This window comes from Danio aesculapii, chromosome 4, assembly GCF_903798145.1.
Source record: "Danio aesculapii chromosome 4, fDanAes4.1, whole genome shotgun sequence".
Taxonomy (NCBI): domain Eukaryota; kingdom Metazoa; phylum Chordata; class Actinopteri; order Cypriniformes; family Danionidae; genus Danio; species Danio aesculapii.
The window spans coordinates 21,933,193-21,951,334 of NC_079438.1; the positions used below are offsets into that span (position 1 = coordinate 21,933,193).

An 18,142-nucleotide genomic window follows, 5' to 3' on the forward strand; every position below is an offset into this window, starting at 1 on the left:
TGTCTTAAAAATGTTTAAAGCTTTTGATCAGCTTCAACAAATATCTCTGTGTGTGAGAGAGAGAAAGAGCAGATATAGTACAAAGTGGAAAACGAGAGAGAAATGTATCAATAAGTCATGACTAAGTGGCAAAAAAAAGCTAAACAAAAAGACTTTTATTTTGGCGTGGGACGTCATAAGGCTGCGACACTCCAGCGCTGTGATTCAACTGGAGAAAGGTTTGTTTTAAAGCTTTTACACAGATATAAAGCGATTTATTATAAGTTTCATTTTTTTATCTAATGCTTAATTGTGTACGTGTTGTTGAAAATATTATTTAACCCTTTATACAACTTAGTACTATTTTACTTACAGTGATGAGGGCTATTGTTTGAATAAAGATAGGATAAACTTTATTTGTGCCAGAGAGGAAATTTGTCTTGTGCAAAAAAGTGCTACAACGTTCTGTAAGCAGATAATAAAATAAATAAAACAAACAAAACAATTAAGAACATACCTGAATAAAGTTTGAATAAAGCAACAGTAAAGTGTGTAATAAGGGTTTGGTTTGAATGAAGGTTGAATTGATTAAATGGGATAATGTCATTTCATTCTAAGTCTTCATCACTATATATAAGAAATCTAGTACTAGTTTTAATCAGCTCATTTGTGGCCATTGTTTCTTGCTCAGACTTACCTGATTTCTTTTTGTTAATTACTCTCATATAAAGAAACAGTTGAAGCAAGTGTTGAAGAGAAGTTATTTTGTTTCTGTTCATTGTTTTATTTATTTAAACAGAACTTTTTTTTATTGTTTTGTTCATTTTAAACAGGATAAAGTGTCCAAACGCAGAGAAAAACTGCTGAAGCGACTGATCTCCACACTGTTATAAAGATGGCGTTTATTAAAGAGGAGAGTGAAGATGTGAAGATTGAAGAAACATTCACAGTCAAACAGGAAGATCTGCAAGAACAAACAGGTTAGTTTTCATTCTCAAAGACCAACTCAGTCATAAGATCCTCATTCAGATATATTTTAATAATAATACTAAATTAAATCCATCTTGCAGCCCTGAGTGTGCTGCCTAGTTCTCCTAAATGCACATAAGCTCTCATTGAAAGACAGGAATGAGTTTCTTTTGTTACTTGTTCTCATGTCTTTTATCATTCGCTTTATGTATTATTAGTCTCCCATTTTCTCTACCTTCTTAAGGTTATTGCTTTTATTGTTCTCCTACTGTTTGTAAAGCGTCCTTGATCACTGGGGCTATATAAAATAAATAAAAACAATAAATTAAAAAAGTTTAACTGAGCTGACAATATTTGACCTACAGTATTCTCATAGAAGATATCTGCTATTACAGTGATAATGTCGGCTTAGTACTTCCCATTTGCATATGTCACGTTGATCACAATTCCAAATTCTTTATGGGTTTAAACTTGTTTTTAGTAGTTGTTACTAGTTCTCACAGATAGTATCTGAGTTAGAATTACATCATTATTATAATATCTAATTACCAGGGCTATTGTGTTAAAACAGTGTTTCCGTGGGGTCTTAAAATGTCTTAAATTCCAAAATCTAAATTTTAGGCCTTAAAAAGTCTTTAATTTACTGAAATATTTTGTTGTAGTTCCTAAATCTTTTTTTAAACAAGTCTTAATCTTCCTTTCATGCTCCTCGTCCTTCCCTTCATGTTTTGCTTCCCAATCTGGCCAAAACCCATACAATCACCAACAATCCATCTCAATAAAACTTTTCGCTTTTTATTCAAAAAGGTCATTTTAACTCTATTTATCATAATGGTTTAATTATTTTCCTCACAATAACATTTGTTTAAATGTGCTCCATGTATTTACTGCTGAGGACATCGACCTGGACAGATTGTTGTGCATAGATTTAGTTTATTATAGTTTTTAAAACTTTTAAAACATTAGTTTATTTTTTTTATTTAAATAAAGGTTATTTTGGAAAAAGTGTATGGATATGAGTAAAGCTTGCTTGTTTTTACTGATTTCTTAGCAAAAGATTTTAAATATTATCTAGAGTATTATTTTTTTATTATTAATTTATTATTGTATTATTAAATTAAAATATTATTTTGATGGGGCAAATTAAAAGTCTTTTCCATCTGGGCCATTTGAAAAATTCCTTAGCCTTTAGCCCTTTATGAGTCTAAAATTTCATTCATAATGGTCTTAAAAAGACTTAAATTTAACTTGGTGAAACCTGCAGAAACCCTGGTTTACAGTATGTCAGAAAGCGTGGATGCCCCCAATATTAAATATGCTGAATGAAATAGACACTAAAATAATTAATTCTTATAAAACATTGTACAGTATTCTAAACTATATGATGTTGCTGTGGGACGACGTAAGACAAAATGAACAAATTATAGTGGAACAATAACGTTTAGCATTGCACTGACTACAACTGGCCAACAAACTAGTCTAAAAATGACTTTTGCTGTTTAAGAAATGGATTACAGCATGTTGATGATATGCAAACATTTGAGTGTAAAGTTCGTCAGTATTGACCATATTCTTCAAGCCATTGGAATCTTTTTGCTAGAGACTTTTTTTAAAGAAATAATTTTTAGATCCTAAAAACAGTTTTATGCTGCTTAGGCATGGGACAATAACAGTTTTCAAGGTATACCACAGTTTAAAAAATGTCGAGGTTTTAAAACCGCAAATATTTTCTGCTGTACCGTTCCTATGTTTTTTTTTTTTTCATTTTGTTTTAAGTTTTTCAGGACAACAGTATTTCCAGCAGAAAAGATATACAAAGATGCTGTTTTAAATTGTAAAGAAATATGTGTTTTTGAAACAAATGAAGACAGCAGAAGTCAATGATGCATTTGAATGATTCAGCCTGACATGTTTACTGCTCCAACATACTTTCAAAGTTTCTCAAGTGAAAATATATTGTGTTTAAAGGGGAAAAGTGTTTGTTTTTTACCCAGACATTTAAAAAGAAGAGCAGTAATTACAGTACTGTGAAACTGTGATATTTTTATTCAAGGTTATCATAACGTCAGAATCTTATACTGGCCCATGCCTAAAGCTGCTTGATGTTGCAAAGTCATATTTTCTAATTTTATTGTTTTTCTATGTATGTATAGTCATACACTTGTTTGTAGAGCAAGTAGTGTGACCGTTTTCTGCTGTTTTTTATTCCTTGTCATTTCTCCAATAGGCAACTGAAGTTCTAAAACAAAAGCATATGAGATCAGGGCCCCGTTTCAGAAAGGAGGTTAAGTGAAAACAAAGTATTTTAACCCTGAAATGAGAGAAACTCTGGGTTTTGCGTTTCAAACTGGCAGGTTTGTCAAACTGGAAAAAGCAGGGTAAATCAAGCCTGTTTTTGAAAGAGAGGAAACTTTTACTCAGAGTCAGTTAATGTGGTAACTTACCATGTGAACCTAACCTGGTCAGTAGCAGGTTTTATTCTCTAAACTCTGAGTTTCTGTCGGTCTCCTTTCCTTTTTTAAAGATGAAGCGGTATTTCTCGCTTAGCCTTACGTTTCCAGCCACCGATTTTTATGTGCATTTTTGATAGGCTAAGAGCATAAAAAAATTGGTTTACATTCTTATTATTCAAACATTTTTATTGATTTTTCAAAAGTCTTCAATTGTTCCACAACACACACAAATTGAACAACAAATTAACATGGTACATAGCTACAGACATACCCGCACCACATAGAGAAAAAGAGAGAAAGAGAAAAATAAATAAAAATAGATAATACAAATTAGGAAATTAGAGATAAACTCTCACTTAGAATATAATAACCCCTGAGCGTTCAATGTAGGAGCTTTCGATGTAGGAAAGGCTGTCAAACCTCATAAAACTTTTTTGTAGAGCCTCGGATGGTGTACTTAAGGTTCTCGAGTTTAAGATGTGATAACACTTCTAATATTCAATGTTTGTGGGATGGCGGGTTTGTTTTTTTCCACCTGAGAAGAATCAGGCGTCTGGTCAATAAAGAAGAAAAAAACAATGATTTCTATGTGATTAGTTGACAGGTACATTTCTTCTGGCACTCTACCAAAAATTGAGGTTAAAAGATTAGGATCCATATCTTTATTACATATAAATGAAAATGATCTAAAAATATCGGTCCAAAATCTATGTAATCTAGGGCATCCCCAGAACATATGACTCAGATCTGCTGGCTCCAAACCACATCTGGGGCAAAATGAATCTGACCCTGGATACATTTTTGCCAGCTTGCTCCTAGATAGGTGAAGCCTATGAAGCACCTTAAACTGAAGAAGACCATGTCTAATACATACAGAAGATGAGTGTACCAGTTCTATGGCATATTGCCAGGCTGTATCTGATATTTCTAGTCCCAGTTCGTCTTTCCATTTTTGCTTTATACGATTTAGGGAAGGGGAGGCAGCTCTTTGGATCACTTCATATAACATGGACATCATACCCCTTTGATATGGGTCCATATTTACCAATTCATCTATCCAGCATGCTTCTGGTCGGTTCAGTGAAGGAGGAAAGTGTTTTTAACGAAACTACGGACTTGAAGGTACCTAAAAAATTTGACTGGGGAATCTCAATGTCTGTTCTGTGTCTAAATATGCCATCTTTAAACAGGTCCTTAACACGGTTAACTCCCTTTCTAGACCATCATTGGAATGCTGAATCTATAAGAGAGGGAGGGATTAATGGATTTAACAAAATGGGAGCAGAAGGCAATGCTTGTTTATTATTAAAGTGAAGTCTGAATTGTGACCATATTCTGAGTGATCCATTAATAACTGGGTTATTCGTAGAATATTGTTTACTCAATGGAATCGAAGCACAAAGTAGTGAGTGTAAAGACACTGGATTAGACGTGTGCTGTTCCATCAGTAACCAGTGGGGCCTTATCATTACAGATGTTGGAAAACCAGAATATCAGTCTGTGTAAATTGGCCGCCCAATAATAGTATAGGAAATTTGGCATTGCCAATCCACCCTCTTCCTTCTTTCTTTCCAAGAATTTCTTTTTTATGTGAGGAGTTTTCTTATCCCAGAGAAATGTAGAAATACAATTATTCAACTCCTTGAAAAATGACTTGGGAATAAAAACAGGCATGGTCTGAAATAGAAACAGAAATCTGTGTAGTATTTTCATTTTGATGGAATTGATCTTCCCAGCTAAAGATAAAGGAAGGGTTGACCACCGTGTTGTCTCATTTGGCTTTGTCTAATGTCATTTTAACATTATTATTGAACAAATCCTTATATTTGCGTGTCACACTCACACCCAGATATACAAATTTATCAGGACGTACTGAAAATGGAAAGGATTGGAAGGACATTTGCTGTGCTCTATCACTGATAGGGAAAAGGAGACTCTTTGCTAGATTGACTTTGTATCCATTATGTGGAGATCCTCTGCATTTTCACTTGTCAAGGAGTAATATTCCGTTTGCAGAAGAAGTCTTATGGAGCTCTTCGGAAGGTGATGTTGAGTATAGCTGATCAATTGTATTAATTTTATTCATAATCTCTGTAAGCCACTTTAACATTCTTTTATTTGCACTAACTTGATATGCAATAATTTGTCCTCTTATATATGCTTACAGAGTATCCCATAGGATGCTATAACCTATCTCTGGGGATTTGTTTGTCTCAAGGAAGAAATCAATTTGAGCATCAATAAATTTTACAAAATCGTCGTCTGCCAAGATTCTTGAGTTAAACCACCACGGTACATTGCTGGGGGATTACATTGCCTGGAAAAAATAGCTGTAGTGAGACTGGACAATGGTCCGAAATAACAATACTACCATACTCTACTTCTGACATTAAGGGAAGTAACTGCTTGTCGAGGAGAAAATGGTCAATCCTGGAATAGGTTTGAAGCACAGGTGAATAGAAGGAAAATTGCTTGGAAGATGGATATTTAAATCTCCAGGGGTCACTTACATCATATGTCTGAAGGAAGGAGTTGATACATTGTGCTGGCTGACTTAATGTATTACTCGAAGAGCTAGAGCGGTCCAAAATTGGGTGCAAAACACTATTTAAATCACCTCCTAAAACTAAATTATGTGTCGAGACTAGGAAAAATGGAAAATTAATCACTGAAAAGTTGTACATTGTCCCAATTAGGAGCATACATATTGGCCAGGACCACAGACATGTTAAAAAGTTATCCTTGGATTATTATGTATCTGCCATTTTTATCCAACACATTTGACTCCATAACAAACTGTACATTCTTATGTATGAGTACAGCAACGCCCCTACTTTTGCTATTAAAGTTAGAAGGATATATTTGTGTATAGCATCCTCTATTAAGTTTAGAATAGTCCTTTTTCAACAGACATGATTTTAACTTAAGATATGCGAACACCTTGTTTCGTTTCACTGGGTGATTTAGCCCCCACACATTCCAACTGATAAAGTTTGTCTTTACTCCACACATTTTATGGAGGGCTGTCGAAAACATTTATCAGAAGCATCCGAAAGGTATCTGTGGGTTTTGTATGTAGGGGGTCTGGGGGAGAGAGCAAAAAGAAAAAAAAGAGAGAAAAAAAAAAAAACAGGTGATCGCACATAAACTTATAAACACGAAACAACACAATATTGAAACTTTGCATGTAAAGTTGCATCCACTTCCAGCTACTCCCATTTTTAACTAGCTTACCATGTGGAACCTCAAGTATAAAACAAATAAATTTGAACAGCTTTTGATGTTTTACTAAAAAGCTACCCCATTATGGACAAAATATACTTGAGAACTAGACAACAACGAACATGTGCTATAGTGGTAATTTAAAAGTTAACAGGAGAGTGACATTAACATTTGTATTGTCTTTGACAGCCCAATGTACTGTCGTGATTGCCTTCATTTCAATGGCTTTCTTTAAAATTCCCTCTTTTTTTGGAAAAGTAGTGGCACATAATCACGAAGGCGCGTGGCGGTTCCTTGTCGTCCACTGGTTTGCAGTGTAGAGTGTGGTGTGCCGGTCCAGAAGTGGAGTCTTCTTGACCTTCAGGGTATCTTTCAGGAGGCCGGCTAAAAACTCTTATGCGTCTGCCATGCTCCCATCTTCTTTAACTCCCGTAATGTGGAGATTTGAGCGGCGAGACCTCTCCTCAAGATCCTCGCTTTGGTCTCTCAGCAGAGCCAGCTCCATTTTCACGATACTAAACTCTTTTTCCAGGGTAGTAAGAGAGTCGGAGTATCCACCCAACACAGACTCCAGACCAGTCACTCGCTCTTTCGCTGCTTTCACTCTGGCGTTAATGTGCTCCACAGCATTGCGCAACTCCGTTTGAAGCTGGTCAATTTGATTGTAAAGTTCAACTGAGTGTGCAACAGTTTTTTCTTTTAATTTTAGCAATCAAGTCATCCTTTAGTGCATCAATAGCTTGAAGGACCGCACTGTTATCCCTCGCGGGAGCCGTTTCTTTCTTAGATGCAACTTGCGCTCTGGGGTTAAAATTAGCATGGAGACTAGTAGGGAATTCCACCACCCTACAGTTGCTTCGGCCTATATTCATCCTGATTCAAGTTGAATTACGCTCAGAATAGCTAGACTCCGACACTTAAACACTTATTTTCCAGTGTAGGTAGTGTAGGTTTAAGGTAATAGTATTTAGGATAAGAGCAATATTAAACCGCCGCTCCAATCGCAAGTCCAAAACAAACAATATAACAATAATCACAATAAAACACAAAACCCTCAGCCCGTATAACTCAAATGAAAGTGAAAGGTAAAAATACAAATGATTTCAGGCCAGCAGATTCATCAGATTTGAAAACGGAGAAAAATAATGGTTTCGGCAGCTGACTCCATGCCAGCGAGATAAATCGGTAAGTTGATTTTGTTCAGGACACGCTGCACTGAAGTCTTTGGTGACGCACTCATTCACAGACGTCACAAGCACTTCAGTAACAAGACAGCGGTTTTTGCTCTGTTGCTTTGATACGTACTTTTACTTTTTGTTTCTCACAGCCAGTCGTTAAGTTTACACTGCTCGTCTCGACCCGGTTTCTCCACTCGTTTCCTCTCACTGCAATAGTTCAGTCAACTTCTCTTTCTTCGACACACACCACATATTCCTGCCCTCTTCAACTCTCCCACTCTTTCTTTATACTCTCACCCATTTCCTTTTTGTTGTCCCATGGGAGGAGACCAATGAAACAATGTTGACTGTCATAACAGAAAACGCCAACTATCATAAATGCATGATTATATGCTGTCATGGCTTTGCAATAAAAAAAAATTGTTTTAATAGAGGCCTATGGAGAAAAAGCAGCCATGAATATAACGACAAGGGAGTAAATTTGTCCAGAGTGTATTGAGTTTTTTATATTTTGTTCAGTATCTGTTCATTATCTATTTGTTTAGCTGTTACCCCAGAACTTTTTTTCTGATGCGTTTACCAGTCAGGCACAGAATGAACAAGTATTCCCTGTCTTCTTTACAATATTTAGAAAAACATTTTGTTGAAATTATGAATATATACGAATAAAAATTGCCCATTTACAGCTTTCAAATCTGTGTCTTATCAATATGACCAAAATAACTTTTATGATCAATTATGTAAGAAACTCTGAAAACTGGACTGACACAGTTTCAATTTACTATAACTTCTGTTAAGCTGCTTTGACACAATTTACGTTGTAAAAGCACTAGATAAATAATGATGAATTGAATTGAATCCGCTTAAATGTGGACCAAACACAATATGATCTGATTTATTTTACATTTAATGTGCATCAAAATTACAGTGTGTGTAGCCAATGTTTCCAGTGTCTTTTCACTTTTCAGCTTTTGATGAGAGTTTTTAAGACTTAATGAAAACTAATGTTTTATTTATTTATTTCAGACCTAATTGAAGAGAATGGAGGAAGGAAAGAGGAGGAACATCATGTCAAAATTGAGGAAAACGCTCATTCACAGTCTGATGGTATTTTGAAAAGGAGAGACAAGAATCATTTCACCTGCACCTGCACTCAGTGTGGAAAGAGTTTTGGAAGAAACGGCAATCTTAGGATTCACATGATGATCCACACTGGAGAGAAACCATTCACATGCATTCAGTGTGGGAAGAGTTTCAACCAATCATCATCCCTTAATCAACACATGAGGATCCACACTGGAGAGAAACCATTCACATGCACTCAGTGTGGGAAGAGTTTCAGCCAATTATCCCACCTTAATGAACACATGATGATCCACACTGGAGAGAAGCCATTCACATGCACTCAGTGTGGGAAGAGTTTCAACAAATCATCAAACCTTAATCAACACATGAAAATCCACACTGGAGAAAAACCATTCACATGCACTCAGTGTGGGAAGAGTTTCAACCAATCATCATCCCTTAATCAACACATGAGGATCCACACTGGAGAGAAACCATTCACATGCACTCAGTGTGGGAAGAGTTTCAGCCAATTATCCCACCTTAATGAACACATGATGATCCACACTGGAGAGAAGCCATTCACATGCACTCAGTGTGGGAAGAGTTTTATCCGCTCATCATCCCTTAATCTACACATGAGGATCCACACTGGAGAGAAACCGTTCACATGCACTCAGTGTGGGAAGAGTTTTAACTGCTCATCACACCTTAATCACCACATGAGGATCCACACCGGAGAGAGACCATTCACTTGCACTCAGTGTGGAAAGTGTTTTATCCAATCATCATCCCTTAATCAACACATGAGGATCCACACTGGAGAGAAACCGTTCACATGCACTCAGTGTGGGAAGAGTTTTAACTGCTCATCACACCTTAATCACCACATGAGGATCCACACTGGAGAGAGACCATTCACTTGCACTCAGTGTGGAAAGTGTTTTATCCAATCATCATCCCTTAATCAACACATGAGGATCCACACTGGAGAGAAACCATTCACATGCACTCAGTGTGGGAAGAGTTTCAGCCAATCATCATCCCTTAATCTACACATGAGGATCCACACTGGAGAGAAACCAATTACTTGCACTTAAGCCGCGGTCACACTGGACTTTTCTCCCCATAGACTTCCGTTCATACGCATGCGAATGCGTCAGACCGGAAATGCAAGTTTCGCAGTTCACTGCATTGCAAAGTAACAATAGAAACTGTTGCTTCCAGTCCTCAGCTTTTCAATTCCACTTAAGGTCTCTGTGACCTCTGACCTAGTTTAGTGGCTCCTGAAAATGGTTACAAAGAGACACACTGAACATTCTTCATGGCTAGATGACAGTTGTAGCGCAGCAGTTCTGAATGAAACAGCTCCTTTAAACTTTGACTTTTTGAGGGTTTGCAGAGCCAATAGGAGAGGTGGAGGCATCGCTGCCCTGTTTAAAGATGTCTACGAGTGTAAACAAGTGTCTTTTGGTGACTATTTGTCTTTTGAATATCTGAGCATGGCACTAAAGGGTCATGGATCATTATCTACAGACCTCCAAAATATTCTCCAACTTTTATTGATGATTTTACAGAGCTGTTATCAATAGTAACCTCTGAATTCAACTATTTTACCATTGCTGGGGATTTTAATATTCACATTGATAATTCAGAAATCAAAGCTGCAAAAGAACTGATGACTGTTTTTAACACTTTTGACCTGACTCGGCATGTTCAAGGACCCACACACAATCATGGACACACTTTTGATCTACTTTTAGATCAACATGCATTTCATTGACTGTTGTTAAGGATGTTGCACTGATCATTTCTGTATTTTCTTTGATGTATTGATCACTCCAGCTATTAAAGACAGGTCTCTGTCAGAAAGAGATGCATAAATGAGAACACTAGTGAGCAGTTTATGAAGGCCATATAGCTAGCACCAAGTATATCTGCAGACTGTTGATTCTCTCCTTGATTTGTTTAACTCTAAAGTTAAGAATGTCATAAATTACATTGCTCCTTTTAATGTCAGGAAGATGACTAGCAGACAGAGAGCACCTTGGAGAAACTCAACGGCAGTTCGAATGATGAAATTACAGTGCAGAAAAGCTGAGCATATGGGGTGGAAGACTAAGCAAGTAGTCCATTATAATATCTTCATGCTTTTAATATGGAACTAAACACTGCTAGGCAGACTTTTTTTCAAGCCTTATAAACAGCAACTTAAATAATTCTCGTACTCTCTTTGCAACGATAGAGAGACTTACAACATCCCAACATCAGTGGCAACATCAACATCAGAGTCCCACAAGGCTTGATTCTGGCACCTCTCCTGTTCAACCTTTATATGCTTCCTCTGAGCCAAATAATGAGAAAGAACCAAATTTCCTACCACAGCTATGCTAATGAGACTCAGATCGACCTAGCCTACTGCCTAATGACTACAGCCCCTTTGACACCCTCTGCCAATGCATTGATGAAATTAACAATTGGATGTGCCAAAACTTTCTTCAGTTAAACAAAGAGAAAACTGAAGTGATTGCGTTTGGGAACAGAAATGAGGTTCTTAAGGTGCATGCGTACCTTGGCACTAAGGGTCAAACAACAAAAAATAAGGTCAAGAATCTAGGAGTGACTCTGGGGTCAGATCTGAGTTTCAATAGTCTTGTCAAAGCAGTCAGTAAATCAGCATACTATCATCTCAAAAATATTGCAGGAATTAGATGCTTGTTTCCAGTGAAGACTTAGAGAAACTTGTTCATGCTTTTATCAGCAGCAGGGTGGATTACTGTAACGGCCTCCTCACTGGTCTTCCCAAAAAGACAGTCAGACAGTTGCAGCTCATCCAGAACGCTGCGGCCAGAATTCTGATCAGAAGCAGGAAATCAGAGCACATCACACCTGTCCTCAGGTCTTTACACTGGCTCCCAGTTACACTCAGAATAGATTTTAAAGTATTATTACTGCTCTATAAATCACTAAATGGCCTAGCAGCTCAATACATTACCGATATGCTCACTGAATACAAACCTAACAGATCACTCAGATCTTTAGGATCATATAAACTAGAAACTCCAAGAGTTCAGTCAAAGCAGGGTGAATCGGCTTTCAGCTACTACGCCCCTCACTGCTGGAATCAGCTTCCAGTATGATCAGATGTGCTCCAACATTAGACACATTCAAATCAAGACTGAAAACACATCTGTTTAGCTGTGCCTTTACTGAATGAGCACTGTGCTACAGCTGACAGATCGCACATATTATGCTTTTCTCTTCTTTTTCATTCTTTTATAACACATTTTATCTGTTTTTCTGTTGTCATTTTTATTATTTGTTTTTATTTCTCTTATACTTGAAATGTGCTATATAAATAAACTTGCCTTGTTTTGACATGCCTGATCTCATCTGTACTCGGAAGTAAAGCAGGGTTGGCCCTGCTTAGTACTTGGATGGGAGACCGCCTGGGATTACCAGGTGCTGTAAGATTTGTGAATTCCTTCATTTGGCAGCGAATACACTTCCCCGTGTCACAGCTCTGCTGCTGCTATCTTTTCTCGCATTCATTTTATTTGGGAGGGGTGGGACAAAAAAAACACAGGTGAACAAATGAGGGGACAAGGGCGTTGTTTCTGTTGGTGCTGTGTCAATGCAAGCTGAGCTGCGCGCAGCTCCTGGTGCTGCGCCTATTTTTAAATAGCCAACTCTTGACAGCTGCTCTCGTTTACGGCCATACCACCCTGGAAATGCCCTCTAGTGTAAGTTAGAGTTGTTGCACTGCAGGAAGTGTGAGGTGGCAGAAGTAAGAGAGAGGCTCTTCCATTTTGGCAGTTTTGTTTTTTATTTTTAGTTTTTGTATTACAAAGTTTACTTTAATTGTTTTTTCAGTTAAAGATTATTTTTACTACCCCAAACAGTAACACTGTTTTGGGGTTAGAAAACAACAAAATGGACACAACGGAGAAAGAGAATGGACAGGACACAAATGGAAAAAGGAACAGGGAACAAGGAAATGCTACAAACAGGATTGAAAGGACTCTAAATGAAGATAATGGAGAAAACAGCAAGGAGACATGGGCAACAGTTGTCTCAAAGAAAAAAGAAGGAAAAGGAGGTGGTCAAGAAAAGAAAGGAGAACTACAATCAAATGCAAGTATTGAAAGCGAAAAGAATATTGAAGGACAAAGGAAGGATTTAAGTCAGAAACAACAAATGCTGAACAAACTAAAGAAGCAAGCAAGATATCAAAGAGAATATAAGAAGGAAGCCACACTAACAATGATGGTAAGAGAAATTGAAAACTCAACTATAAATAACATAATCAAAGCAGTGGAAGACAAAGTCGGGATTGGCAAATTATTTGGACTGAGACGGAAAAACAACAATGAATTTGAGCTGACAATGGAAAGTGAAAAAGAATGCGAGATATTGATGAACGGACTGATGATTAATGGAGAGGAATGTGAGATGAAAAAGCTGTGTGCAACAGAAAAAATGGTATCTTTTCTGAACTTGCCCAGTTACATACAGGATGAGGAGATACAACAAAAACTGAGTAATTGGGGAGTAACTCCTATACTTCCAATAAGAAGAAATTATCATCCGGGAACAATGGTGGCAGACGGAACACGCTTTGTGAAGGTAAAATTTCCCAAAGAAGTAAAATCTTTACCATACAATGTTGGCTTTGTGACAGAAGAAGGGATACAATATTTCAGAGTGATACACGATAATCAACTGAAAATGTGCAGACTTTGCTCAAGTACAGAGCATGAGAAAAAAGACTGCCCAAAGTTCACATGCAGAAGATGTCTTCAGCAGGGGCATTATGTGCGGGACTGCGAAGTTCTGCAGTGCCAGGGCTGCGAGAGGGCATCGACAAGATGTAACTGTGAAAAAGAGGAGGAAATGGAAAGGATGGAAATACAAGTGTCACTTGATAATACGGCAACAGAAAGGAAGGAGGACAAAACTGGAGAAGAAAACAATACAGAAGAGGACAGATATGAGGAAGAGGATAAAGGAATGGAACTGGGAGAAGGAGCAAACGAGGAGGAAGGAGAACCAAATAATGGACAATTTGATGAAGAACAATATGATGAAGGCGCTATAGAACTGAACAATGAAGAGAGACAGGAGAAGAAAAGGACTGAGGACAATGAAATAAGAGCACTAAATGAGGTAAGAGGAATGGATTTTGAAAGGGGGAATTATGGACTGGAAAAAAAAGAAAAAGGTAAAAAGATAAAAGATTTAAAATCAAGATGTAAAAGTGGCTTAAACATTGAACTGGTTCTACAACGGCAGAAAATGAGAAGAGAAGAGATTAAAGAAAGAATGGAAAGGAAAAAATTTGAAAAAGGAGATGCAAGAAATATTTGTTTAAGTGACAGTGACTCAGAATGAATGGTGGTTATTGGTTTATCCAATAATTTTCCTAATGAGTAATGTATGTGTGGTATCACTGAATGTAAGAGGATTGTCAAAATGGGAAAAGTTTGAAAGATTAACGTGTTTGACAAAAAAGTGTGATATATTATGTTTACAAGAGACAAAGTGGGAAGATGAGATTAAAAATGAAATGAGAAAATTGTGGAATGGGGAAATATTTAGTAATGGAGATATAGAAAAGAAAAGAGGGGTAGCAATTTTGATAAAAAGAGGGATTTTTGAAAAAGTAGAATTAGACTATAAAGACACAGACGGAAGAATTATAATTGTAAAAGTTATGTATAATGGGAAAAGTTTTAGAGTATGCAACATACATGCACCAAATGAGGAAAAGGAGAAATATAACTTTTATAAGGAAATAGATAAGTTAATAGATAAGAATGAAAACATATTTATTTTAGGAGATTTTAATGTTGCCATGCAAAGAATAGATAAAGATGACTCAATGGATTTTAGAACAGACAGAGGAAGGAATGAACTACAGAATTTAATGAGGAAATGTGATTTGGTAGATGTATGGAGAGAGCAAAATGGTATGAAAAGAGAATATTCAAGAAGACAAATTGTAAATAGGATTTTAAAGCAAAGTAGAATTGACTTGTTTTTATGTAAGAAGAAAGAAGTACAATATGTTAACAAAGTTTTCTACAAAACCTATAGTGAGAGTGATCACGATTTTATATGGATAACGATGAATTTTAATGAGATTGAAAAAGGACCAGGAGTGTGGATACTCAACACTGAGTTGTTCAAAATAGAAATGTATAAAATGGAAATAGAAAATATAATAATCAATAGTGTGAATGATGAAATGTTTGAAACAGAAACAAGTTTATGGTGGGATAATCTGAAAAATAGAATAAAAGAATACTCAATAAATATATCAGAAAAAAGACAAAAGGCAAAAAAATTCAAGGAAAATCAAATTAGAAAAGAATGGGATGAAGAAATGAGTAAAGTAAATGGGATAAATGTTGACAAAATAATAGAATTACAGGAAAAGCTGAAGAAAATCGAAGAAGAAAAGTGTAAAGGAGTAATTATTAGAAGCAGAGCTAAAGACATTGTAGAAGGAGAAAGAAGTACAAAATACTTTTATGAATTAGAAAAAACAAGACAGAGAGCAGCTATAATCAAATGTATAAAAACACAAGATGGGAAAACTGTAGAGGACAAAGAGGGAATTTTAAAGGAAACTAGACGATTTTATGAGGAATTATTTACAGAAAATGGAGTAGTTTTAATTGATGAAAATTTCTTATTAGAAAAAATAACAGTAAAATTAAATAAAGAGGACGAGGAAATGTGCGAGAGTGAGATAACAGATTTAGAAATAGAAACAGCTATTGATCAGTTGAGAAATGGGAAAAGTCCAGGAATAGATGGACTACCAGTTGAGTTTTATAAAGTTTTTAAAAATGTTTTAAGTCCTATTTTAAATATAATATACAGTGATATTTATGAAAAAGGGGAGTTAACTAATAGTATGAAAAAAGGAATGGTTAAAATGATTTATAAACAAAATGGAGACAAGGAAGACTTAAAAAATTATAGACCCTTAAGTATGCTGAACACAGACTATAAAATTTTAGCGAAAGTCTTAGCTAACAGATTAAAAGTAGTGGTACCAAACATAATCCAAACAAATCAAGCATATGCGGTTCTAAAAAGAGACATAACGGATGTCATAAACAATATAAGAGACATAATCTGGTATATGAGAGAGGAAAAAGAAACAGGATATATAATTAGTGTAGATTTGGAAAAAGCTTTTGATAGAGTGGAACACAAATATATGATGAATGTAATGGAGAGATTTGGTTTTGGAAAAAGATATCTACAATGGATAAAATGTTTATATACAGATATAACAAGCTGTATAAAAGTAAATGGTTTTTTAACTAAAGATTTTAAAGTAACAAGATCGATAAGACAAGGGTGTCCAATGTCAGCACTACTATACACACTTGTATCTGAAACATTGGGGTTAGCAATTAATAATGAAAAGCAAATACGAGGATTATGTATAAAAGGAACAGAGTCAGAACAAAAAATATTTCAATATGCTGATGATACCACTTTAATAGTAAAAGATATTAAAAGTATTGAGAAAGCAGAGGAAATTTTAAACAGATATTGTAAAGGAACAGGAGCAAAAATTAATAAGGAAAAAACGAAATACATGAGAATAGGAAAAACAAAGGCTTTACCAGAAAAAATCCAATTTAAAGAGGAGAAAACCAATATGAAGATTTTAGGTATAAGGGTTGGTGAAAATGAAAATGAAACAAGGGATTTAGTGTGGGAGGAAGTTTTAAAAGGAATGGAAAAAAGATTACATTTCTGGAAATTAAGAGGTTTGTTTTTAAAGGGGAAAGTTTTAGTTTTAAATTCCTTATTTTTATCAAAAATGTGGTATGTTTTAGGTACAGTGAGTTTGCCAATGAGTGTTTATAAGAAGATAAAAGCTATTGTTTTAGATTTTATATGGGACGGGAAACCTTCCAAGATAGCTTATAATACCATAATTGGTAAAGTAGAAGAAGGGGGGTTAGGTTTAATCGATCCACTTATCAGAATGAAAAGCATACGAATAAAAACTGTAAATAAATACTGGAAAGAAGAAAAACACGTATGGAAAGATGCGATGACATATTTTTTAAATAAATGTGGGGAAATGCAAGAATATATATTATGGATGAAGCCCAAAGAGAATATGATGAATGGGATTCCAGAATTCTATAAAGAAGTTATCAAGGCATGGGGAGATTTTAGAAAGCATATTGATTGTACTTTTAGTAAAGAAGAGATTTTAAAGCAACCGCTGTTTTTAAATGATTACATTAAAAAAGGGAATTACACTATTTTTTATAAGAAATGGTATTATGCAGGAATAAAGCAAATTAAAGATATCTTATATGAAGTGATACCTGGTTATGTACAGGTGCAAGTCATAAAAGATGCAATAATAGAAAACTATGAAAACGAAACTAAAGGAGTTATTGAAAATCAATTGAATAACTTGAAAAACAATATACCAAAAGAATGGAAAGAAATGATAGAAAATAATCTGGATATGCACAGCGATGAAGGAAGGGTGATTAACTTTAAAGAAAATCAATATGCTTTCAAAGATGGTATACTGAAGATGTTTTATTCATGTTTATGTAAAGAAGTGTTTGTTATACCCAAAGCAGAAGAGTACTGGAGAAGATTATATCCCAATATAGAAACAAAGGAAATATGGCAAAATCTGAGAGCTTGGTGGAAAAGTCCAATTTTAGAGAATTTTGATTACATTTTAAGGCAAAACTGTTTATTAAGTGAAATGAGATTGTGTAAAATAGGTTTGGCAAATGATGCAAGATGTAAAGTTTGTAATGAAGAAGATGAAGGTATACTACATTTGTTTTTCAAATGCAAAGAGTTAGAATGTTTTATTGGAAAAATTAAAGAAATGATAAATGAAATGGGGATTGAAAAACAGGTTGTTGATGAGGAATGGGAAACATTATTTTTATTTGGTTGTAAAACAGAAGGTAAAAATACAAGGTTCATAATTTCATTTTAACAGTTGCAAGAATTGTGCATATGGAATAGAAGGAATGCTGTTAAACAAAGAATGGCAAAATATCTGTGTGTAAATTGTTTGAAAGAAAAATGTCTGTACTGCTTAATGCTCTTTTCTATTATTGTAACACGAATGACAAGATTGATGTATTTGAAAAAGACTTTTTATGTGGGAATATATATGTTCAAATGGCTTTATATAATGTACATGTATTATTACCTGAATGTAATTGTTTTTAATTTTTGATATAAAATAAAGAAAAAAAAAAA

General features: G+C 35.3%; 1 protein-coding gene across 1 annotated transcript; it reads left to right on the forward strand.

The window, feature by feature from the left end:
- Positions 1–828: 828 nt before the first annotated feature.
- Positions 829–10,324, forward strand: LOC130222351 (gastrula zinc finger protein XlCGF8.2DB-like). The gene is made up of 3 exons (XM_056454936.1): positions 829–959; positions 8,828–9,032; positions 9,117–10,324. Exons 1-3 carry the CDS (start codon positions 875–877, stop codon positions 9,964–9,966), a joined length of 1,140 nt encoding a protein of 379 aa, XP_056310911.1. The 5' UTR covers positions 829–874; the 3' UTR covers positions 9,967–10,324.
- Positions 10,325–18,142: the final 7,818 nt, after the last annotated feature.

Excerpts from the sequence above, each read along its gene's own strand:
- LOC130222351 (XM_056454936.1), top strand. The coding sequence starts at position 875 with ATGGCGTTTATTAAAGAGGAGAGTGAAGATGTGAAGATTGAAGAAACA. Across the intron at positions 960-8,827 it reads AGATCTGCAAGAACAAACAG|ACCTAATTGAAGAGAATGGA; the intron begins GTTAGTTTTCAT and ends TATTTATTTCAG. Across the intron at positions 9,033-9,116 it reads ACTGGAGAGAAACCATTCAC|ATGCACTCAGTGTGGGAAGA; the intron begins ATGCATTCAGTG and ends GAAACCATTCAC.